This window comes from Grampus griseus (assembly GCF_964374135.1).
Source record: "Grampus griseus genome assembly, chromosome: 6".
NCBI classification, from domain to species: Eukaryota; Metazoa; Chordata; class Mammalia; order Artiodactyla; family Delphinidae; genus Grampus; species Grampus griseus.
This window is the reverse complement of record NC_139000.1, coordinates 7,240,529-7,264,061: the sequence shown is the minus strand read 5'-3', so window position 1 is coordinate 7,264,061 and position 23,533 is coordinate 7,240,529. Positions and strand designations below refer to the sequence as shown.

The 23,533-nt window shown below is 53.4% G+C and overlaps 1 protein-coding gene across 6 annotated transcripts in view; it reads left to right on the top strand.

Moving 5' to 3' along the window:
• SPTAN1 (spectrin alpha, non-erythrocytic 1) overlaps positions 1–23,533 on the top strand; it is a 60,389-nt gene that overhangs the window by 36,331 nt on the left and 525 nt on the right. For 4 of the 6 annotated variants that reach the window (XM_082656197.1, XM_082656195.1, XM_082656198.1 and 1 more), the window contains 29 exons: positions 1,333–1,380; positions 2,142–2,233; positions 2,510–2,654; positions 2,744–2,925; positions 3,483–3,582; positions 3,703–3,900; positions 4,002–4,148; positions 5,211–5,314; positions 5,420–5,582; positions 5,978–5,992; positions 7,626–7,757; positions 8,027–8,164; positions 8,982–9,086; positions 10,960–11,168; positions 11,999–12,119; positions 12,304–12,425; positions 12,710–12,842; positions 14,540–14,638; positions 16,141–16,300; positions 16,959–17,035; positions 17,667–17,876; positions 18,256–18,552; positions 18,945–19,057; positions 19,425–19,442; positions 21,879–21,933; positions 22,395–22,591; positions 22,745–22,798; positions 22,897–23,043; positions 23,128–23,275. In XM_082656197.1, coding sequence (XP_082512323.1) covers positions 1,333–1,380; positions 2,142–2,233; positions 2,510–2,654; positions 2,744–2,925; positions 3,483–3,582; positions 3,703–3,900; positions 4,002–4,148; positions 5,211–5,314; positions 5,420–5,582; positions 5,978–5,992; positions 7,626–7,757; positions 8,027–8,164; positions 8,982–9,086; positions 10,960–11,168; positions 11,999–12,119; positions 12,304–12,425; positions 12,710–12,842; positions 14,540–14,638; positions 16,141–16,300; positions 16,959–17,035; positions 17,667–17,876; positions 18,256–18,552; positions 18,945–19,057; positions 19,425–19,442; positions 21,879–21,933; positions 22,395–22,591; positions 22,745–22,798; positions 22,897–23,043; positions 23,128–23,275 — 3,729 coding nt within the window. The remainder of the gene's footprint in view (positions 1–1,332; positions 1,381–2,141; positions 2,234–2,509; positions 2,655–2,743; positions 2,926–3,482; positions 3,583–3,702; positions 3,901–4,001; positions 4,149–5,210; positions 5,315–5,419; positions 5,583–5,977; positions 5,993–7,625; positions 7,758–8,026; positions 8,165–8,981; positions 9,087–10,959; positions 11,169–11,998; positions 12,120–12,303; positions 12,426–12,709; positions 12,843–14,539; positions 14,639–16,140; positions 16,301–16,958; positions 17,036–17,666; positions 17,877–18,255; positions 18,553–18,944; positions 19,058–19,424; positions 19,443–21,878; positions 21,934–22,394; positions 22,592–22,744; positions 22,799–22,896; positions 23,044–23,127; positions 23,276–23,533) is intronic. The other 2 variants (XM_082656199.1, XM_082656196.1) reach the window with 1 other exon arrangement.

The following is a 23,533-nucleotide window of genomic DNA, read 5'->3' as shown; positions in this document are numbered from 1 at the left end:
AGCGTTTATAGCCGTGATTATGGAACTAGTTGCCTAAATGCCAATTCTAGCGTCTTCCCTCCTGACCCAGCTCTTCAGGAATATGCCACTCGGGTTATAGACAAGCTGAAAAGAGCAGACCTCTACTTTATGAAAGTACACCTTCCTAAAATCTGAAGAAAGCATGAAAACCCAAAAACAAAAAGTCTCCCCACACCAGTCCCTAGGTTGGTACTTCTCAGCCCTGTCATGAGCTCTGACCTGTTGTGAGGACCTAGGCTGAGAGGGGTTTGTTTCTTTGGCCTCCTTAGCCCTCCAGGCTCTGACCATTCTGCTTATTAAATAGGCTCCAGATTGGCAGGAAGGGGACATTTTTCCTTGGATTCAGCTTTCTCCTCTTTTCTCGATCTTAATTTTCGTTGCATAGCAAAATTCAGTCATTGGTGACATGAATGAGCAGCGCCCTTACCTGTCTGATCTCCTGCCAGAGTTTTTCTGGTAACAGGTATTTTTTCAGAAACGCACTCCAGATGACTTGACAAACACCAGTCAGTACCTCCTGTTTCTGAAAAGGATTCGAAACAATGGGTGTCTGCTTTCCGAACCCTGTACACACCCACACTGGTTGAGCGCTTCACTGGGTGTGTCACAGGAACATCCTAGGAGCCTAACTTCCCTGCGTCCAAGCTCAGCTCCTCCTTTTCTTTACATACTTGAAGATTACGAGCATCACAGTGCCTGCCAAGTAGGGTTTCTTTCTGATAAAACTAGGCAGGCTCTGAGATCCCAAGGGGCGTTTGATTTTTAGAAGTGACTACATTGATGAGAAGGAAGCTAACTCGCCAGCGTATTTTCTTTTTCATCTACTAAGGCTGTTGCCCTTAGTTCAAGCGGGATACTGTTAGAAGGAACCACAGTCCAGTAACCATAAACAGAAATGAAATTAGTGGTGTCCTTGACTATTTAAATAGTCCCAGCTGCCAGCATTTATTCAGCTAAGTGTGTTTTCTGGACTGTTCTCCTGTAGTAGGGACAAGAAAAAGACACCAATCAGTAGTCTTTGAGCCTTTTTTTTCCTGTCCAACCAGCCGTTTTAATTGTGGTTTTCACCGCTCTTTTCACTCTTCAAGTAAAATGAATCATTGAGATGGGTGTGATTGTGCACTTGGGTTTCTGCCTGACTTTCTAGTTGTTGATACTCTCATTGCTGCTCTGCTCAGAAATTTGATGGTACCCTTTTACAGTCATTTTGGTGGACATTTGGAACCTAATTAATAGCACTTGCACCTCAGATTTCTCTCTTAATCAGCAGACACTTGATGAGTTTGCTCTTCTGCTTTCCTCCCCACATAGTCTGCTCGCCTGATGGTTCACACCGTGGCCACCTTTAATTCCATCAAGGTAAGAAACCATGGCAGCTTTCCTTGTCTTCCCCGGTCTCCTTCCTTGTCTCCTTCTCCTGTCTTCAGCAAGGCTCTTGTCCTAATTAGTTGTATGAACTGTAGCACTTGTCACTCTCCTGGGCCCGAGGGTGTCCTGGCCAGGACTCTCTTTACTCTCTTTGTGCAGCAGGAGGCTGTGCTCAGCTTGCCTGGTCCTGGCGATGAGCCTGCTGAGCTCCTTCCCTCACCCCCAGGAGGGCCCGGAGCTGCGAGGAGCGTAGTGTTGGAAGGCAGTGACTGCCTTTCTTGCCTCCTTTCTGGACCCCGAGCTGGCTTGTCTCCCCAGTACAAGGTCCTGCAGCTGCGCTGTGCTCCTTGGGCTGCTGCTGCTGCCCGGCGATGCAGCCGTGCGGGGTGTTGGGGAGCAGTAGACTTGGGGATTTGTCCACTCGGTGGTTGTTAGGAAGCAGTGCTCTGAGGCAGGCACCAGGCTAGGCGCTGAGAGTGAAGATAAGTCAGCGGCGTCTCTCCTGCTGCTTCTGCGGTGATTGCAAGTCAGGTGTTGGTGGAGTGTTCGCACCGTGGCGTCCGGCGAGCTGTGGCAGGGTCTGGCTTTCTGGACTTTTGCTGTTGTGGCGTGCTCATCGACTGAACTAGGAAGCTTGGAAACAGGAAATCATCTGTGCCCCAGCCTTTCCTTTCACGTTAAGCCACCATTCCTCTGGTTCTGGCCCTTTTCCCAGAGTCTGGTGTGGCTGACACTTTGCTGTCCTCCCCCAGGAGCTGAACGAACGCTGGCGGTCCCTGCAGCAGCTGGCCGAGGAGCGGAGCCAGATCCTGGGCAGCGCCCACGAAGTGCAGAGGTTCCACAGGTGAGGGACGGCCGGGGCTGGCACGGGGGGAGCAGGCCACAGTTGGGTTCATGCCGACGGTAACGGCTGGCTTTTGTCGATGGTTGTGCTCTCGCACCTGGTGGGCGCTCTCAGTCAGTAACGCTAAGCGGATCCATATGTGTTCCTTGCTGTTTAGAGCTTGTTGGGCCACTGACACATGTTCTGGTGCCAGTGAAATGAAGTTTCCCTACTTGACCTGAGGCTAAGGCAGCCGTACTCAGCACTCATTAACTTGAACGCGTGTCCCACCTGCAGAGATGCTGACGAAACCAAGGAGTGGATCGAAGAGAAGAACCAGGCTCTAAACACAGACAATTATGGCCACGACCTGGCCAGTGTCCAAGCCCTGCAGCGCAAGCACGAGGGCTTTGAGAGGGACCTCGCGGCCCTCGGCGACAAGGTGAGAGGACGTGCGTGTGGAGCACTTCCTGCGATTCTGCCCGAGGCTGCGCTCCCTCCTTCCCTGCTGCTCACCACTTTCTTCCCCAGGTGAATTCCCTTGGGGAAACGGCCGAGCGCCTGATCCAGTCCCACCCCGAGTCGGCAGAGGACCTGCAGGAGAAGTGCACCGAGTTGAACCAGGCATGGAGCAGCCTGGGCAAGCGCGCCGACCAGCGCAAGGCCAAGCTGGGCGATTCCCACGACCTGCAGCGCTTCCTCAGCGACTTCCGGTGAGAAGCCGGCTCGCTGGCTCTGGGCAAGAGGGCTTTCTAGCTGGATTAAATGCATGCCTGCATCTAGCACTTAGAAGGCTTAAGCCTGGGAATTCCCTGGAGGCCCAGTGGTTAGGACTTGGTACTTTCACTGCTGGGGGTGTGGGTTCAATCACTGGTTGGGGAACTGAGATCCCACGAGCCACACAGCAAAAAAAAAAAAAAAAAAAAACTTAATCCTAAAGAAAAGCATTTGCGTTTGAAGCTGTAGAAAACTTAACCACAGCTACTGTCTGTAAGAACCTGTTTTTCTGTAGGGTGAGAAGATCTTAGTTATAAACCTGTTCATTCTTCCTCTGAGGAATTCTTGAGTTTTTCTTTTCTTATTATTTCAATAAGACAAACAAGAAGCTTTGAAATACTTTGCCTGGAGTTCTAGCCCCATTCGGTAGATTAACTAGATTAACCCCAAGTAGCCCTCTGAGATAAGAATTATGTAGTTCTCTCTTTTCCTGGGCAGAAGGCCTGCTTGCCAGGTAGCGTAACAGCCATTCCTCTGTGGATCTGGTTTCCAGGGACCTCATGTCTTGGATCAATGGAATCCGAGGGTTGGTGTCCTCAGACGAGCTAGCCAAGGATGTCACCGGAGCCGAGGCCCTGCTGGAACGACACCAGGTAGGTGGGCCTGCGGAGCAGCGGAGACGTGGCTGCCCTGCCAGGCTGGGAGGGCCTTTGCAGCTGACGTGAGAGTGGGCAGCTCCTGCCGGTACCTAATCCCTTCCCTCCTCTTGGCAGGAGCACCGGACGGAAATTGACGCCAGGGCTGGCACTTTCCAGGCATTCGAGCAGTTTGGGCAGCAGCTGTTGGCCCATGGGCACTATGCCAGCCCCGAGATCAAGGAGAAACTGCATATTCTAGATCAGGAGCGTGCGGACCTGGAGAAGGCCTGGGTCCAGCGCAGGATGATGTTGGATCAGTGCCTTGAATTGCAGGTACACGTGCTGGACAGTAGCTTCCTGTTTGCTGCAGGGTTTCTGGCCAGGTAGCTCGTCGCCACAGGCTCTGTCTTCTCACCTGCCCGTCCCCTCTTCAGCTGTTCCACCGGGACTGCGAGCAGGCTGAGAGCTGGATGGCTGCCCGGGAGGCCTTCCTGAGTACCGAAGACAAAGGGGACTCGCTGGACAGCGTGGAGGCTCTCATCAAAAAACACGAGGACTTCGACAAAGCCATTAACGTCCAGGTGAGGCCTTCGTACCTTTCCAGGTTGACATCTTCGGTCTCTCTGTTGGCGTATTCTCCTTTCCCTTCTCAGTGACAAGAGAAAAAAATAGTTATTGTTTGCTTAACTCAGCTGCAGAGCTTTGGCAGCATCCTCAAATTAAAATACTTGGCATTGACTACAGAGGAAGCAGCGTAGTCCCCATCGGGTCCAGTGCAGAGCTGTGCATTCTAGGAAAAGTGACGTGCATTAATAGTTTTTTAAACTTTATATATAAATTCTGGCACTTCTGAGGTTTTGTTTGTTCATTTGAGGCATACTTCTAAAAATGTTCATGTTATCCAATTTGTGTCTTTTTTTATGTTATTTATTTTTGGCTGCGTTGGGTCTTCGTTGCTGCGCACAGGCTTTCTCTAGTTGCGGAGAGTGGGGGGCTACTCTTCATTGCGGTGCGCGGGCTTCTCACTGCAGTGGCTTCTCTCGTTGTGGAGCACGTGGTCTCGGCCAGTGGGCTTCAGAAGTTGTGGCGCACGGGCTTAGTTGCTCCGCAGCATGTGGGATCTTCCCGGACCAGAGCTCAAACCTGTGTCCCCTGCATTGGCAGGCGGATTCTTAACCACTGCGCCACCAGGGAAGTCCCATTTCTGAGGTTTTAATAACAGAGATGCCACAGGGAAAAATTTTTATACCGAAAGGGAAGAAAAACAAACTTATGGGTAGGTAAGTGAATCCATGAACGTAAACTAGAAAGATGCAAAACTCCTTGGCTTAGAAACCATTTTGTTGAAAATCGGACAGTGTTTTCTTATGAAACCTAATCTTGTGTGTGACCTCTGCTGGTGCTCAAGCCCCGGCCCCACCCCAGCGTGACCTGGAATCTTCTTGAGTTAAACTCTACTCTAATAATGATTGAAATCAAGCTTTCCTCTGGCTTTTTACACTCCTGCTTCTAGAGTGTCAGTGTATTCTGATCGTATCACCAGCTAGTCACCCAAAATAACCATTCTCTTCTCGAGACCTACAGTCCAGGCGAGGCAGAGTCGTCTTGCCCGCCTTGACCTCACGCCTCTTGTTTGCCGACAGGAGGAGAAGATCGCCGCCCTGCAGTCCTTTGCCGACCAGCTCATCGCCGGCGGCCACTACGCCAAAGGCGACATCTCCAGCCGGCGCAACGAGGTTCTGGACAGGTGGGTGGTCTGTGCAGCCGACGGGTCTTGCCGCCCTTGTGTGAGCGGCCCAGCCTGTCTAGTTCTGTGGGGTGCTCACCTTTGCTCTCGGTTTCACTTTCTCAGGTGGCGACGTCTGAAAGCCCAGATGATTGAGAAGAGGTCAAAGCTGGGAGAATCGCAGACTCTCCAACAGTTCAGCCGGGATGTGGATGAGATTGAGGCTTGGATCAGTGAAAAATTACAGACTGCAAGTGATGAGTCATATAAGGATCCTACCAACATCCAGGTGAGCTGAACAGATGAGCTGTTTATCTCCAAAGTAGCCTATGTTATTGAGTAGGTCTTGTTAAAATAAGGTATCTTTAAAAGAGGGAGATACCTCTAAGACAACTTCCTCGTACCCTCAGTGATGCCGAGAAAAAGTATCTTAATAAGATGAACCGGTGGGAAAGCCTCACTTAAATGATGAGAGCCGTTTCAGAAGCCGCTTTCCTCATTTGCCTCTGTTGAAACCGTGTCTGCTATTAAAGCGTCTGCAGAAAAGGCCCCCTTGTATTTGCTGTTCCTGAATGCTCACCTTCCCAGGGGAAGTATGACAGCAAAATGAGTTTCTGTTGAATAGCTGATGTGCATATTCACATAAGTGTACTGAACTCTTGTTATTTTAATTTATTTTTGTAGCTTTCCAAGCTGCTGGTAAGTTTTATGTTTTTTTTTTTAAGAGTTCTAGTTAAACGAGCTCCAGTGTTTGTGCTCTTGTGTGTAGATTCTCGCAATTGTAGATTCTGCCGGTGTCGCCTCATCCATGCTTTTCATTTCTAATCATCCATCAGCCTCCATTCAAGTGTCCCCATGGGATGTGGCTTTCTCTGTTGTAATTAGCCTGCAGCCCTTCGCTCCCCCTCCCCCTCCTAATTTATCACTTAGGCAGGTTGTGCACAGTGTTTGATCTGGGGGGCAGTAGCTGACTGCTTTCTTTTAAGAGGTGTGCTTCTTTTAAAAAATGAAGTCACTTTTTCTGCGTAAACTTGGGTTCCTCTTGCTCTGGGCTCGTGGCTCTCGGTGGACTAGGGCAGGGCCAGGTGTGAGAGTTTCGTTGCCCACGCAGTCTGGCATCCAGAAGTGCTGGCCACTGGAGAGGGACAGCTGGAGATCCACAGAGAGGCAGGTGATCTGCTTCCTAAGTCTAAGAGGAACTGGGGGTGAGAGGTTAAGATAAAAGTGAACATTACCCAAGGGGCAGGGAAAAAGACTTTCCAGTCAAAGCGTAGCTTAGAAGTTGCCTAAATGGTTGGAAGAAATGAAGAAATAGAATGGATGGGAGTTGAGCCAAAGAACGATCAGAACAAGAAACAGAAGGAGAGGGGCTTTTGTCAGGATGCGTGGGCATTTGAGACTTTTTGTTTCTGTAGTTGGGCTTGGGCGCAGAGTTGGTGCAGGGACGCTTCAGGTTGGTGCTGCATTTCGCCAGCCACATGGCTCCATCTTTTGACAGTTGCTGCCCCTGAAATGAAACATTTGATGCAGAATCCTTCCCCAGTTGTACTGCTTTTTTCCTTTTAGTTCTTTTTTCCCCATATCACATTCTTGCCTGCAGTCCCGCATTTCTCACCCACCCAGAACTGCCCCACAGCTGCGTCCTCCCACTTGTCTCCCGTGGTGCCCCCCAGCCTCAGATGCCCATCATCCTCCCAGCCCTCTCTTCTAGCAAAAAGAAATTCTTACCTACAGTCAAGCCTGGATTTTGACAAATCCAGCAGGTTTGATTGATTGCAGCTGCCAGATGAGAAGCCGGCAAAGCCAGGGTTTGCGGCAGCTTCTTCTCTGTCGACGGAGGGGAGGCTGGCCCTCGGACACCTTGTTTCATAGTGCCTGCCACCTTAGGTGATGAGAGGGCCATATGTGTGTCACTAGTTAGAGCTGCTTTCCACTAAGGAGAAAGCCGTGGATGGAAATTGATGCACAAGTAGATCCAAAACTACAGTTGGCCGTTACCAGCTCCTGCAAAATGTTAGAAAGTGTATAATTCTAGGATTTCACTCACAGATAGCTAGTCCAGCTGACTTAGGAGTTGACACAGTTCACCTCCTGAGCTGGTGCATTTCCTTCCTCCAAGCTCGGACCTTCTGCTGAACTTCCATCAGACTGAGCCCTAAAGTATTTCGCACAGATTCTGAGATCACCTTCTGTAAAAATGTTGACACTTGCCCCTAGTTCCTCGAGTCTGCTACCACTCCCTCCCTTCTGAGAACCCCTTCTCCCTGAAAAGACAGAGCCTAGCAGGACCTGGTTTCGAAAGGTTGTGGCAGGGTTTCTTTGGTGTTTTCAGAGCAAGCACCAGAAGCATCAGGCCTTCGAAGCAGAACTGCATGCCAATGCGGACCGGATTCGAGGGGTTATCGACATGGGCAACTCCCTCATTGACCGCGGGGCCTGTGCCGGCAGCGAGGACGCCGTCAAGGTACGCCGTCCCCCAGTTCCCCTCCTCCTGGCCCGGGAAGAAGAGGGGGCTGGATTTGACTTTCAGCGTTACCGTCAGCTTGATGATGACTCTAGAATGCAGTCTTAGGAGAATAAACAGACGACTTCTGGCTGCGTTGCTGAGGGGATGCTAGTGAGAGTGGCTCCTGTGAGCATCTTCCGTCCTCTGTGAGGGGCGTCAGGTCGGCTTCCAGAGAGGGCGCTGACCGTGGAGTTGGCCATGTCCAACGGCCCTCTTCTCTTGCCCAGGCCCGGCTGGCCGCCTTAGCTGACCAGTGGCAGTTCCTGGTGCAGAAGTCGGCTGAGAAGAGCCAGAAGCTGAAAGAAGCCAACAAGCAGCAGAACTTCAACACTGGGATCAAGGACTTCGACTTCTGGCTCTCTGAGGTGAGGCCACGGGGCTTCCCTTCCCCACTGGAGGATTCCGTGGAAAGGCAGGGCTCTCCCGACGTCCCTTTTAACAGAAATCATCATCAAGTGTGAGCTGTGTACTCTGAGGGATTTGTAGTCAGAGGGAGGGAATGTTTACACAAGAGAGAGCTTATCTCTGGTTGGACATGAGTCACTTGTTTCCATAGGAAAATGCAAACAGGAGTGGGTGGTGGGGTCTGTGTGCAGGCCGCTGTCACGGTGCCCAGATAGAAACCAGAACCAAAGAGCCCGGAGTCCAGAGTTAGTCCTGCGGTCTCTGTAGACTGTTTGGAGAGTACAGAAAGTAAAAAGAAATAAAACATTTTTAAAGACCACTATTCTGTATCTCTCTGGTCTACACCTATTTCCGTGACTTTTTGTGTAACAGTTCTTTCATGTGTATTTGAGCTCATGACGTAATTTTTCATCAGTACGTATTGGTGGTGGTATTTCAAGTCATGAAAAGTCTTCCTGAACATTTGAATAACTGCCTTAGACCATCACAGAGTTAGGCCATAATTTAACCATTCCCATACTGTTGGCCACACTTGGTGCTCCCAGCTTTGGGGGATACGTTTTGCTGCAGTGAACATCTCTGTACATTAGTCTTTGCCCAAGCTGCTGCCTCTCTGCCCAGGGGAGGGTCCACGCCAAGCTGGCACAGCAGCAGCGTGTGGTAGGGAAGTTCAGCTGTCCAGACGGGGGAGCCTGGGGGACGAGTGGGCATCCTGGGTTTGCCAGGACAAGGGATGCGCTCCAGATGGCAGCCTTCCCTTTCATGTTTCATTGCCAGGTGGAAGCCCTGCTGGCCTCTGAGGATTATGGCAAAGACCTGGCTTCTGTGAACAACCTGCTAAAAAAACATCAACTGCTGGAGGCGGACATCTCTGCCCATGAGGTAAGCAGAGGGGGCGCCAGGCCGGGCTTGGGACACGGCCGCGCGTGACTCTAAGGCACCTGGTGCATTCGGGGAAGGACAGTGATGTTCATCCCTTAAAGCCAAGGTGCTCAAATGCTGTGGTCTCGGGGCCATTTTGTACTCTGAACTATTATTGAGAGCCCCTAGGAGAGTTAGTTATGTGGGTTTTATCTATTAGAATTTGCCATTATTAAAAATTAAATTTTTAGAGTTAAATTTTTTAAAACAATTTCAAAAACATTAAAAAATAATTTCAAAAGGTTACCTACTGTATAATTTCATTTATATGATATTCTCAAAATGACAGATTATAGAGATGGAGAACAGATACGTGGTTGCCAGGAGTTAGGGACAGGGTAGGGGTACAACTGTAAAGACTATACGGAAGTTCCTTTGTGCTCTCAGAACAAGGTCCATATCTTGATCTTGGCGGTAGTTACGTAAATCTACGCATATGATAAAACTGCATGGAAATACTTGCACATACTCGGGGACACAAAATGCATATAAAAATTGGTGAAATCTGAATAAGGTCTATGAATTGTAGCAATGTAAGAAAACTGAGAAGAATGTGTTAATTTGTTTAAAATAATAAACCCATCACAAGTTAACGTAAGTAACATTTTTTATGTATAATGTCTCTGTTTTTCCAAAAACAAAAATATAGCAAGAAGAGTCACACTGGTTACATTTTTTGCAAATCTCTTTGATGTCCAGCTTGATAGAAGACAGCTGGATTCTTAGAGCTGCTTCTGAATTCAGTTTGTTGTGTGTGATGAAAATACAGCCTCACACAGGTAGAGGAGGGAGTAGTATTTTAATTCAGATAATTGTCGATACTTTCTGGTACTACATCCAGCTCAGTAGGTGGTAGTTTCTAAAGGTTAGTTGGAAAGTGGACTCGGAAACACTGTCAGCTTTTCATACTGTTTATATGTAAATCCACTGGTCCATCCTGGACTTTGAATGGATCATTTACTCACGCCTGAGGTTACAGAATCATTAGGGAAGTGTTGATTCGCAGAGTTCAGATCTTCTAAATGTTGACACGTGTCTATATGGTATCAAACATCACGTTCGTTAACATCACAGCCAGTCTCAACGGAAAAATCTACACGTATCGGGAAGCTGTCAGGCTCACGGAGGTGGATGCCAATTTTCCAAAATTCTAATTTCCTCATGAAAGTTTGAATTTTATCATTAGCAAACTCAGTTTTCCTTAAAGTGACAGGTTCACTTTATTCATTGTCGACAAAGTATTTGTCAGCTCCCAAAGTCAGAATGACCATAGATTGTCCGTTGGCCGTTCTTTCAAGTGAAACTGAGGTTCCGTGGAAGAAGTGGCCAGTTCAGCTCGGAACGTGCGCTTCTCCTCAGCGCAGTCATTGAACTTCGGCACTCGGCGGAAGTGCTTCGTGTGGGTTCCCCGTTTTATCAGACAGGATATTAAAACGACACGTACTCAAAGATGGAGACTTAATAAAATTAACAACCTTGCTGCTTGTTTAAGGATGTTCTTAAGTGAAACAGCGATTTCTACTGGGAGTGCGTGGCAGTGAAGAGTTGGATTTCTGCTCGTAGTTTGCCACTGCCTTGAGCAGCGCCACCCCTACCCTGGATTTTGCACCATCGGTGCAAATGTTCACACAGTAAAAAAGGCAGATCATGTTTTTGTATTGTTATGGAAGTAGTTTTGATCTCTTAGAACTCTCGGGGTCCACATACCACACTCAGAGTAACCTGAATAAATCTTAAACCAACCCGTCAGTGAAGAAGTCCCGAGTTCTGATTTACGAGCAGATATTCGTGGGTGCCCCAGATCTCTGACCCCTCCATCGTGTCCCCTGCCCAGGATCGCCTGAAGGACCTGAATAGCCAGGCAGACAGCCTGATGACCAGCAGTGCCTTCGACACCTCCCAAGTGAAGGACAAGCGGGACACCATCAACGGCCGTTTCCAGAAGATCAAGAGCATGGCGGCCTCCCGGCGAGCCAGGCTGAACGAGTCCCACCGCCTGCACCAGTTCTTCCGGGACATGGACGACGAGGAGTCCTGGATCAAGTACGCACCCCGCTCTGGGTGCCCTCGGAGCCTTTCACGGAGGGCGTTAGGAACCCCGGGCTTATCCTCTCCTGGACCGTGGTGGTGAGATGGGAAGTGGGTCAGAAATGGCACGGACTCGGCAGCTGTGCCCAGCTGGTCCCAGCCTCACCGCACGGCCGCGGTGAGACGCCCCGGCTTCCCCTCCTGGTGTCTGGGCATGTGGTGATGGTGGTCGGCCATGGCCTCCACGTGGCGGTGTGTGTGATGGTGTCCAGGGCTTGTCTAGCCCCTGCCCTTAGGTCACTGGCGACATGAGTGAGTTCCCATCTGGGAAAGATGGTCTGATCTCCTGGGGAAGATTGCTGCTTGCAGGAAGAAAAGTTTGTCTTGTTTGTTTTTATCTCCCCTCCCCCAGAATTTCAGTCTGCCTTTGCCAGATGATGTAGCCTGTGAACAGACCATTTTTAAGGACAGGATTCTCTCAATTCACTGCCTTAAAACACTGTTTACATTAGCATTTTCATGTGTTACCGCGTGTGATACGTGTGTATTTGATCAGGTAGGATTGATAGGGCGACAGCAGCGGCACCTCCTTGTTCTCCAGTGCACCCCGACCCTTTGCAGAGTTGGACACAGGAGGTGCTCCTGGAGATGTACGTGGGCACTGTTCATTGGGGAAGTAGAGGCTTTTTTCCCCAGAAGCCTGGCTTCTGAAGGACTTTCCCAGAGAGATGGGTAGATGCAGGTGAAGGACATCACGGGGTGTGTGAGCTTCACGCTCTTCGACTGCACGTCTCCAGCTGAAGACACGCAGGTGCAGAGGCTGACCACCCTCCTGTGCTGCCCAGGGAGAAGAAGCTGCTGGTGAGCTCGGAGGACTATGGCCGCGACCTGACGGGCGTCCAGAACCTGAGGAAGAAGCACAAACGTTTGGAGGCAGAACTGGCTGCCCACGAGCCGGCGATTCAGGTGAGGCGGGCCTCTCCCGGCCGAGCGGGCAGCGGGACTTGAATGGGCCCAGGTGCGCTCGTCTCACTGAGGTCTCTACAGTGGTTGTAGCCCCTCATCCCACAGCGGAGTGGAGAAGGCCTGAGTCTAATGTCGAGGCCCTTTCCTGGAAGCATCTGTTGACCCAGTCGTTCTTGCCTGTCAGGGTGTCCTGGACACCGGAAAGAAGCTGTCGGATGATAACACCATCGGGAAGGAGGAGATAGAGCAGCGCCTGGCGCAGTTCGTGGAGCACTGGAAGGAGCTGAAGCGGCTGGCGGCCGCCCGGTGAGCGCGGCGGAGGGCGGTGCCAGGGCCCTCCTGCGCCCCCGGGGCCCTCCTTGGCTGTGCCAGCACCGCGGTTGGCTTGCTCTGACAGGCCCAGGCCGAGCTGGTCCCGTTATGTGAATCCGGACTGAGCATATGGTTCCAGGATCTCGTGTTGGACCAGCAGTCGCTGCTCTGTGTTAGGGCTCGAGTGAACCGTTTACGTCCCACGCTCGTCATTCGTGTTTGTAAGCGTCCAGGTTAGAGGAGATTATGGCTGATTTCATACTGTCCCCTGTGATTAGGGGCCAGCGGCTAGAAGAGTCCTTGGAGTATCAGCAGTTTGTAGCCAACGTGGAGGAGGAGGAAGCCTGGATCAATGAGAAGATGACCCTGGTGGCCAGTGAGGATTATGGAGACACTCTTGCTGCCATCCAGGTCAGAGAAACTGGAGGTGCTGCCTGCTGCTTCCCCCGCCTCCCCCGCCCCCGCGCAGCTGCCTGCCCCACCTTTTTCCTGCCAGCTTGCTCGGTGGCCGTGCTCTTCCCAGGAGAGCACTCAGAGCCAGCAGCCGGCGTCTCGTTGGCGGGTCTCGGTCCTCAAGATCCCATGCAAGAGACGCTGCCCCTCTGTAGACAAAATAGGGGTGACTTTGTCAGCCCCAGTTCATGGAGTCCTGCTGTCAGCCCAGCAGTATGGTTGGTATCGTTAACCACAGGTTACTAGAACCCTGTAGTTTCCTGTGGCTGCCTTAGCGAAGTACCACAAACTGAGTAGCTTTGAAACAACAGAAACTTGTTCTGTCCTGGTTGGCGAGGCAGAGGCCTGGGATCAGGGTGTCGACGGGGCCTTGCTCTCGCCGAGGCTTCTAGGAGAGGACCCTTCTTGCCTCTCCCAGCTTCTGGTAGCTGGGCTTGTGGCAGCGTGACTCGAACCTCTGCTGTGCTTTCGCATGGCTGTCTTCCTCTGTGTCTTTGTGTCCCCGTGGCATTCTGTCTGCCTGTGTCTGTGTCCAGATTTCCCTCTTCTTATATATGTAGGACACCAGTCATACTGGATTAGGACCCGCCCTGATGACCTGCAGAGGACTCGTTTCCACCTTCTTAGGTGCTAAGGTCTGGACCCGTATCTCTGGCAGGACGCAGTTCAACCCGTAACATATCTCCTAAATACATTGGTTACCTATTGCTGTGTCACAACCCTAAAAACAAGTTTATTTCCCACAGTTCTGTGCATTGATGGGCATTGCCTCTGCTGCTCTCACTGGGACCCCCTAACACAGCTGCACTGAGGCAGAAGGCCTCTGGGCTGAGAGGTGCATGGTGATGGCACTCAGGTGGCTCCAGCTGGGACGTCTCAGTCCCCTCCACGTGGCCTCTCACCATCGGGCAGCTTAGATCAGCTTCTTCAGGCAGCGTTCAAAGAGGCAAAGGCAAGGCTGCAGGGATCCTAAGGCGTAGCCTGTGGGACAGAGCAGCCCTGGGTCTCGGGGGTGAGGCGACTCCCCTCTTCATAGGAGGAACTGCACGTTGTGGTCGGGTGTTCCTCCGTCCGTGCCACCAGCTGTGGAAGCAGAGTTAGCATTCCCGAGGGTCAGGGTAGCCCCAGAGCTGCGCTCCTCCCAGTGGGAATCCTGTTCAGCTAGTTGGGGGACGCAGGTAGGAGGCAGATGCAGTCAGTGGTTTCCTGTCCTCTGCATTGCTGTGTTCCCTGGAAGCCGACACGAGGGGTGTTGTCTCCAGCACTTCAGCTGTACGGAGGAAAAGACAAGATTTGGGAGGTCCCGCAGGAGATGTGCTCCGGTTAAACCCTAGGGCGGGTGTCACTGTTCTGTTGGTGCTTATTTGAAGGCTGCTCCGTGTCCATTCTCTGGTCTCCTACAGGGAAAGGGGCCTGTGCTGGTTGACTGGCGGCAGCCTCACCCCTTCAGAAAGGCCTCTGGTTATGCTCGCGGTATCCTCGTTTTACTGCTGTAGGATTTTCTGTTTACCCTGTACCTGTCTGTTGTCTTAGCCCCAGCTGGACTGGGGTGCGTGCGAGGGCACCTTCCAGTCCTGCTCCTCTGGCCCCGGGGCCTGGCCCACCGCACGCACGTGCCAGGCCCTCAGTGGCGAGCCTGGCTGTTTCCCCTCCAGGGCTTACTGAAGAAACATGAAGCCTTCGAGACAGACTTCACTGTCCACAAGGACCGGGTGAATGACGTCTGCACTAACGGACAAGACCTCATTAAGAAGGTGAGCCTGGCCCGCTGGTAAGACCCTCATTTCTTGCTCCGGGACACCGCGTGCTGGTACCACAACCCGCAAAGCTCCTCCCCTGGGATACTCACCAAACAGAGGTCTGCGTGGAGACCGGTAGCGGCTCCATTCCTGCATTCCGTGTTTAACTGGATATTTACCCCCTTCTTGAAGGCAGTTAGTAAAGCCATTCTGCAGCAGTTGTTTTTCTCTGCTTTAATTAAGCAAAGAAGCATCCCTGCTGTGACATTGGCACTCCCGTGTGTTTGCTCTTCTAGTTTACTTCTCCAGGAATACAAGCTCTTTATAGAGGTGGTAGAAAACACAAGTGGGCAGGTCAAAACAGTCACCCATAGGACCACCACCGGAGATGGCCCCAGTGAGACCTCCGTGCCGGACCCTCCAGACTCTCCTCATGCTGAGGCATCCACTAGGCTAAACGGCAGCTGTGCAGTGGGTGTACGTCGCTGTGTGAAACCTGGCTGCTATCCAGGATGTTTTATAAATGTGTCTGTCAGAATCACAAGGTTCATTTCATTCAAACAGCTTTCTAGGGAGAAAGCAAAAAATAAGGGGTCTTGGTGCTTTCTCAGCAGCAGTGAAGTCGAGTCACTCCCCAGCTGAAATCCAGACTAAACGCGGTGCCGCGATCTGTCACGAGGTCCACAAGACATGTAGTTGCACGAGACAAATGACTTCTATCGACTGATTTCCTGTCACAAACACATAATGAGTAAATAAAATTCCTCATCACAGAATTTGCACTGGTGATCAGGCCTTAAGACTAGAGATTTGGTCCACAGGAGGTAACTGTAGTTAAAACCTGTGTTCACTAGGGAGCTTTTCTCCTCACTCTTGTGGGCAAACAACCTAACGGAGACTAATTTCAGATACAGACCATGTCCGCGTAGATGAGGCCTGTGTACGACTCCCCACACGCAAGTGCGCCCCACCTGTGAGATGACGGCTTGTGAATGTCCTTCAGCCTTGGGGCAGAGAGCCTGGTGCTCTGTTTCCAACAGCAATCTTCGTTTCCTCCCTGAGTTTCTTTCTGAATTTTATGCTGACTTATGGTTTGTGTTTTCACATACAGTTTTAACCAAGACTGCATCAGAGTGTTTGGGGCTTAATAATTTTTAATATCCACAGTGTGAAAACATTGTTCCAAGCCATTGTTTTTATTGCATACATATAGTAGCCATTGAGTCATAATTATTTAGGCTTTTTCTAAGTTTTTGCTGTCAGAAATGACACTAATGAATACATCATCGTGACTTAACATTTTATCACATTCCTCATTATTACTTATAGGAGTAGAATTGCCAGTGTTCATCTCTTTAAGGCTCTTAGAAAAGCCTTCCCCCATTCTCCTGGCGGTGGGCAGGGGAGCACGGCCTGTCACAGAGGTTACAAGCCTGCCTGCGCCCTGCAGGGAGGGTGCAGATCAGGTAACCGCAGCAGGGGCCAGGCTGACAGAGTGTGCCTTCTCCACGGCCTAGAACAATCACCATGAGGAGAACATCTCTTCAAAGATGAAGGGCCTGAATGGGAAAGTATCAGACTTGGAGAAAGCTGCCGCCCAGAGGAAGGCAAAGCTCGATGAGAACTCGGCCTTCCTTCAGTTCAACTGGAAGGCTGACGTGGTGGAGTCCTGGATTGGTAAGCATGGCCTCGGCGCTGCCCAAACCTCTTACCCTCCCGGGCCGGGAAGATTGTTCAGAACCACAGCCTGTTTGCTTCCTACGCAGCTGGTTTTCTTCTGCAGAGAAGAAACCGCTGGAATGTGAGCGTATCAGAGACCCCTGCCACCGGGTAGACCACTGGTGGCAGCGGGAGACAGGGTCCTGAGGCGGAGAGCCGAGCCTCAGCAGTGCCCCTGGGCCGGCACGAGGGTTAACGAAACAAAGGTCCTGTAACGCTGAAAGAAGCAGTGGGCACCACAACACAAATAAGGGCCACACGAGCCGGACCAGCCTGCACCGGCACCGTCCCCGAGCTACACGGGTCCAGGGTGTGATCCAGCCCCCAGGCGAGGAGGAACTGCACCGATTTCAGGACCCACATGACCTTGGTAGTTGCTGTCGCATCAGTAGCGACTGAACAGCATCTAGGACAGGCTGGAGGGACCCCTTCAGGACACAGACGTAGAAGGGGGCCCAGGTACAGGGAGGAGCCAGCTCATTTGGGTTCAGAGACTGCTGTCAGTAGTATTGGAATTCAAATGTAAGCAAAATAATAGGTGCCTCAGTTTTCTTCTTTTCTTTTAACTTTGTTACATTGAAAAGGGATGGTTGATTTCCCATGCTTGGTTTTCTAGGTGAAAAGGAGAACAGCTTGAAGACAGATGATTATGGTCGAGATCTATCTTCTGTCCAAACTCTCCTTACCAAACAGGTCAGTCGTGGCTGCTTTGTTGATTGATTGAAATGTACTCAAATAGTATTTCCTGGTGAATGAGTGATGGTTAGCATCTTTCATTGAGACATTTGACTATTTATATTAGGCCCTAGGGGCCAGCAGTGAACAAGCCTCCTGGTCCTCAGGAAGCTCTCAGATTAGGCCTCTGAGCTGCAGCCTGATGGCTGCTAACAGGGCAGAGCACAGCAGGATGTGGACTTCACTCAAGAGGTGTCTGACTCAGTTTCCAGCAGGCAGGCGTTGACGGGAAAGTCTTCCCAGAGGTGACATCCAAGCTAGATCACGGAGGGTAAACTGAAAGTGGTTGGTGAAGAGCTGGGCGGGTATTCTTGGCAGAGGTAGTGGGGGGAGCCCGGGTGCCTCAGCCCGAGGCTGAAAGCAGGGCCTGGGAGGAGCTGCCTCAGTGACCTGAGGTCTGGAGGAGATGCAGCAAAGTGGTGACCAAGGTGTGACCAAGGGTCAGGAGGAGGTGGGGACTCGAGGCTGACAGTCTGGCCTGGGCAGCTGGCTGGACAGACGCAGGTGCCGTCCGAGCTGAGGTGCCGGGAGGCGTACGGTCTCATCTCAGTGCGGTCCCTGCATGTTGCCTTCTCGCTCCTCGTTCCAGGAAACCTTCGATGCTGGCCTGCAGGCCTTCCAGCAGGAGGGCATCGCCAACATCACTGCCCTCAAAGATCAGCTGCTGGCCGCCAAGCACATCCAGTCAAAGGCCATCGAGGCCCGGCACGCCGCCCTCATGAAAAGGTGGAGCCAGCTTCTGGCCAACTCAGCCACCCGGAAGAAGAAGCTGCTGGAGGCGCAGAGTCATTTCCGCAAGGTGAGCTTGGCCCCGGCCTAGCTCAACCAGCTCAACGCACAGGGAAAGCAAACCCCTCTCCCGGGACAGAGGTTCTGCACGGGGCTGTGGAGTCGGCGTAAACCAAGGGAAGGGGACCCTTGCCTTCAGGAGGCTGTTGCTCGGAAGCTTCCGGGAAGACTGAGCTTGCACGCCCCAGGGAAAGGGGAGAAAGAGGGAGGACTTTTCAGCAGTGGGAGGAGGGCGGCAGAGAGCTGAGCCGAGCCAAGCCGAGCAAGCCCGACACCCTGGGGACGACCCCCGCCTTCCTGGTGCCCACACCACCGCCCCCCCACCCGCCCACCAAGGATGGTCCACACAGCCCCTGCAGCTGTGCTGACTCAGTCTCCTCTGCTTTCAGGTGGAGGACCTCTTCCTGACCTTTGCCAAAAAGGCTTCCGCCTTCAACAGCTGGTTTGAAAACGCAGAGGAGGACTTAACAGACCCGGTGCGCTGCAACTCCCTGGAAGAGATCAAGGCCTTGCGTGAGGCCCACGACGCCTTCCGCTCCTCGCTCAGCTCGGCCCAGGCCGACTTCAACCAGCTGGCCGAGCTGGACCGCCAGATCAAGAGCTTCCGCGTGGCCTCCAACCCCTACACCTGGTTCACCATGGAGGCCCTGGAGGAGACCTGGAGGAACCTGCAGAAGATCATCAAGGTGCCCTTCTCCGCTGGGCCGGGTGTGGCGCTGGGCAGGGAAGCCCTTCCTGGCTGAAGCGTGAGGAGATGGGGGAGGAAGCGCAGTTTCATTCATCACAAGTCACCCTGTGTGGGTCCCGCTGGCCCGCATGGCTGTGATCGGCCCTCCCACCCACCCCCCAGCGTCTTGTGAGGTCTCTGGGGAAGCGGGCTGGCGAATGCCTCCCAGACGCCTTCCGTGCTGTCTGTGGGTTGAGATGAACAGCTCGTCCTCCCTGACCCCCCGAGTAGCTTCAGAAAACTACGCCCTGTTCCTCTCAAATGTTGAGACGAGCCGGTCGGTGGCTGAGCCTCGAGCCTGTCCATGAAGCGGGGCGGGGATGACACGCCTCTTCCTCCCTCGGTCCTTAGGAAAGGGAGCTGGAGCTGCAGAAGGAGCAGCGCCGGCAGGAGGAGAACGACAAGCTGCGCCAGGAGTTTGCCCAGCACGCCAACGCCTTCCACCAGTGGATCCAGGAGACCAGGTGCGGCCCCGGGAGTGCTCGGTCCTGGGGGCTGAATGCCCAGGCCTCGGGCTCCAGAGTGTGGAAAGAAGGGTTAGGAGCGCAGTCTGGTCTGGCTGGAGCCAGAGGGGTGGGCAGAGTTGGGAGGGTGCTCGAAGGAACGTCTCCAGAGGTGGAGTCGCTGGATGTCCTGGATTGGGTGGGACTGAGCGTCGCCCGTGGTTGCACAGCGACGGTGACAGGGGTACAGGGTTGAGCGCAGCGTGGGTACTGATGACCTTGGTTTTGTTTTTGTTTTCTTTCTTGTGTCTGCCTCTGTCCCCCACCTCGCGATGCTGCTGTCCGGACACCACCTTGTCTTGTGGCTGCTTGGATCCCATCTCCACAGAACGTATCTCCTCGATGGGTTAATATTGACTTCTTATTTCTCCGGGCTTGTGGTGTGATGGTGTCTAGTGTGCTTGTCCCTCTGCCCTTTGTCCCCTCGTGGCCTGGCTTGCAGAGGATCCCAGAATGGACCTTCCTGCCTGGGGCAGGCTGCACGTCCCCCGCCCTACCCTTGCCCCCTTCCCTGGCACCCATGGCCCACTGTCCCTGACGGCCTGCAGTGTGGGGAGGGGAGCCGCTCCCACCTTCCTGTTCAGATTCCAAGGGTTCTCTAAGATGGGGCCCGAAGGCCAGAGCTGGAGTCCAGAGCCTCTGAGAATCCCCATTATTCAGCCATTGGGATTATACTGGACTTCTTTTCTGCCTTGTTCCCCCACGTGTCCGTTGGGATCATGTCATGGGCGTGAAATAGGATGACATTGTTGAGGGGCTCCAGCTGGTGCACTAAGTCCCCGTCTGTGCACTGACCCCTCCTCCCCCAGTGCCCCCACGGAGGGCTGAGGCTGTCTTTTGCCTCAAGAGGAAGCCCAGCTGCTCAGGGTTTCTGGGTGATGGAGAGACACAGGACTTGGGAGGAGCCCCGAGAGGAGCAGGGCTGTCCTGCCCGGTGCCAGTAGGGCCTCCCCAGGAGGCCTTGGCCTCTGCCCAGATTGGGCACCCTTGCATTCTCTCCCGGGACCATGGTGGCTTAGACTAGCGCTCCCGAGGCCCTGCAGGCAGACACATCAGGCGTTAAAAGGAGGCAGTGGGAGGAGTGTCACCCTCGCTCATGCGAGCACGTGCTGAAGGCAGAGTGGGGCAGGATCCTGGGATCACAGGTTCGGCTCGAGCTCATAAGCTGCCCTGGGGTCCGTTCTCCTCCCCAGTGCCCGTGGCCGTGTCTACTGGCATTGGACTTGGCTCCACGAGGTGCCATGCTCCCCTTACCATGTGGCTCCTCCCAGCCCTGTCCCGTCTTGCCCGGTCCCCACGCGAGCCGCCCAAGGCTGCCTGCCCTCCCAGGCCGGCTGTCGGCTTGGCCTGTACCACGTCCCTGCCTGGGCGCCAGGTGGCCCTGCCTGTGCACTGACCAGCTTGGGCCTTGTGGTGTGTGTCTGTCTCGGTGTGCTCTTGCCTCTCCTTCCGCTGGTGTATTCATTTGGTTTCTTTTCTTTGAATAGCATAGCGTATCGTCGGGTCATTCGTGTCTATCAGTATGAAGTTGGGGATGATCTGTCTGGAAGGTTTTTCTCCTCTTTCTCTTCTTACCTCGCTGTGGTTTTACCAGTGCACTCTTGACTTCCCCAGGCGGCTCTGCTTTCTGACTAACCCACTGCCAGTGGCCGCATGGGAAGGAGGGGTCTGCCCTCCTCCCACTGCACCAGCACCCGGCCTCCTGCCCCCAGGTCCTGGGGGTGTGCTTTTCCTGGGGGGACATGGCGTGACTGTGAGTCTGACCTGCTGGGGTAGGAGGAAGCCTGGTGCCTTGCCTTGCTAGAGCACTTTGAACCTAGGGACATTTCACAGCTAATGCTGGCTTCGCTGGGTGTTGAAAGGGTAGGTTGGGGCAAAGGTGGGTACAGGGGAGGCCGGGCTAAAACCCCACCCAGGACACACACACAGTGTGACTCATCCCTGCACGTAACCTCATTTGTCTTCGTTCACTGGTAGCCTCTGTGACCTCACACTGTTGTTGGGAAGATAGAGGCTCCCCAGAGGCCCCCTGCTCCTCAGAACTTAGCCCCGGAAGGAGCCTCTGGCGTTGTGTCTATAGATGATAGAACCTGAATCTGGGGCTTAGTCGTAGCCACCTCTCCTTTGGGCAGGACCAAACCCAAATCTGGTCATAATCTTCACACCCCAGTTCCCATGTCAAGGGGTCATCTGACTGCCTCTCCTCCCACTGCTGTCACTTATCCTAGAGTGTGGCTCCCCTCAGGAGCCTGCAGGAGACTCCAGGACTTCTTGGGGTGGCTTGCCAGCCTCCCCTAACCTTCAGGTCTCCTGTCTGAAGGGTTGCACAGGCATCCTTCTCCCCCTGGTTGCAGAGGAAGCATGCTGCCAGGCCTGCAGCCCCTCTCTGTTCCTGTGGAACTTAAAATCAGTTCCTGAGGTACCCTTTAAGGGCCTAGCTTGGATCAGGTACCATGCTACAGCCTGGGTGGGCTTAAGGAGCCAGCCACATGAGAAGGGGTCCCAGCTGGGGAGCGGGGAGCAGGCTGGATGGGGGCTCAGCCCTGGCTTATCTGTTGGCCTTACCAGGTGGCACACCACATCAGGCAGCAGCTTCCCAGTATACTGGAGAAGTATTACCTGCCCTCCCTGGCTCCCAGAGCTGCTGAAGAAAAGATAGACAGTAGCAGATAGGTTTCATATCCTAATAAGAGGAATTTGAGGCTGCAGGCACTTTTATCTGAGGGAAGTTAATTTCGAGCTGGCAATCGGGCCTCCTGCCTCACTGTGCTTCTGTGTTTAGGTCCTGCATGGTGGAAGAATCCGGGACCCTCGAATCCCAGCTTGAAGCTACCAAAGTAAGTGCCCTTAGTGTTTCTGGCCCGCCTAAAACCCTTCATCCCACCACTGCCAGCAGGCCTACTTGGCTTCAGGTTGGGTACAAGGTGGGCTGGTCAGGTACCCCCTTTTCCCAAAGCAGCCCAGGACCTCCGTCATTTTAAAGAGTTTTTTGTCTTTGACAGTTGCTACCAGGAGCCCTACTGGGAGAGGAGGAGGCTCCTTTGGTCCTCAGTACTTATACTGTTTCCCTGGCAGGTCAACCCACTGATGTGTGACTGTCACACTGACGCCTCTTCCTCTGTTGAGGCTGCTGGATTTCTTCAACCTCACCCCATCCCCACTTTCCCCTTGCAGGCAGCCCTGCAGGTCTCAGGCTGGGGGTGCAGAGACCGAGGAGGGCTGTTTAAGCAGGCTCTCGGGCCCGGTAACCGAGGCAAGAGCCCCTGTCCCACACATCTTTGCTCCCTCACCCCTGCAGCGCAAGCACCAGGAGATTCGAGCCATGAGAAGTCAGCTCAAGAAGATTGAGGACCTGGGGGCGGCCATGGAGGAAGCCCTGATCCTGGACAACAAGTACACAGAGCACAGCACCGTGGGCCTGGCCCAGCAGTGGGACCAGCTCGACCAGCTGGGCATGCGCATGCAGCACAACCTGGAGCAGCAGATCCAGGCCAGGTACCTGCAGCTTCCCCGGGTAGGCACAGCAGCAGCAGGGGCCGTGGGAAGCAGGGTCACCCCCACGTCCAGCAGTTTACTGGGAGAGGACAGAACGTGTCACCAGCTGTATGGGGTGGAGTATCCGGTCCCTAATTCTGTTCTTTCTTCCAGGAACACGACCGGGGTGACCGAGGAGGCCCTCAAAGAATTCAGCATGATGTTTAAGTGAGTATATGCGTTGAGTATATGCGCTGCGCCCTTCCTGGCGGGGGAGGTGGGCTCAGCAGCAGGGCCTCTGCTGAGCCCTCGGCCTTGTGCCACAGACACTTTGACAAGGACAAGTCTGGCCGGCTGAACCACCAGGAGTTCAAGTCCTGCCTGCGCTCCCTGGGCTATGACCTGCCCATGGTGGAGGAAGGGGAGCCCGACCCCGAGTTCGAGGCCATCCTGGACACTGTGGATCCAAACAGGTGAGCATCAGGGAACGTGGTAGAAGCAGCTCTGCACGTGGCTCCTACCGCACCCTCCCTGCTCACTGCACCTTGGCCCCCCAGGGACGGCCACGTCTCCCTGCAAGAGTACATGGCCTTCATGATCAGCCGTGAGACCGAGAACGTCAAGTCCAGTGAGGAGATCGAGAGCGCCTTCCGGGCCCTGAGCTCCGAAGGGAAGCCTTACGTGACCAAGGAGGAGCTGTACCAGGTCTGGGGCTCTGCTTCCCTAGCTTGGGGTGGGGGTGAGGGATTCCTTTGAAAAGTGAAGCCCAGGCAAGGCTGCCCCCTTAGTTAGGGGCAGAGCCGAGTCTAGAGTAACGCACCCCGGTTTTGAGCGTTAGCTGCTGGGTGCAGTCATTTTTATCCCTAGTTTCAAATGAAACTCAGTCCAGGCTAAAGGCCGTAGCAGCAGAAGTCCTGAAGCTTGGGCATTAACGTTCTTGAAGTCGGCCTCGTCCCCCGGCCT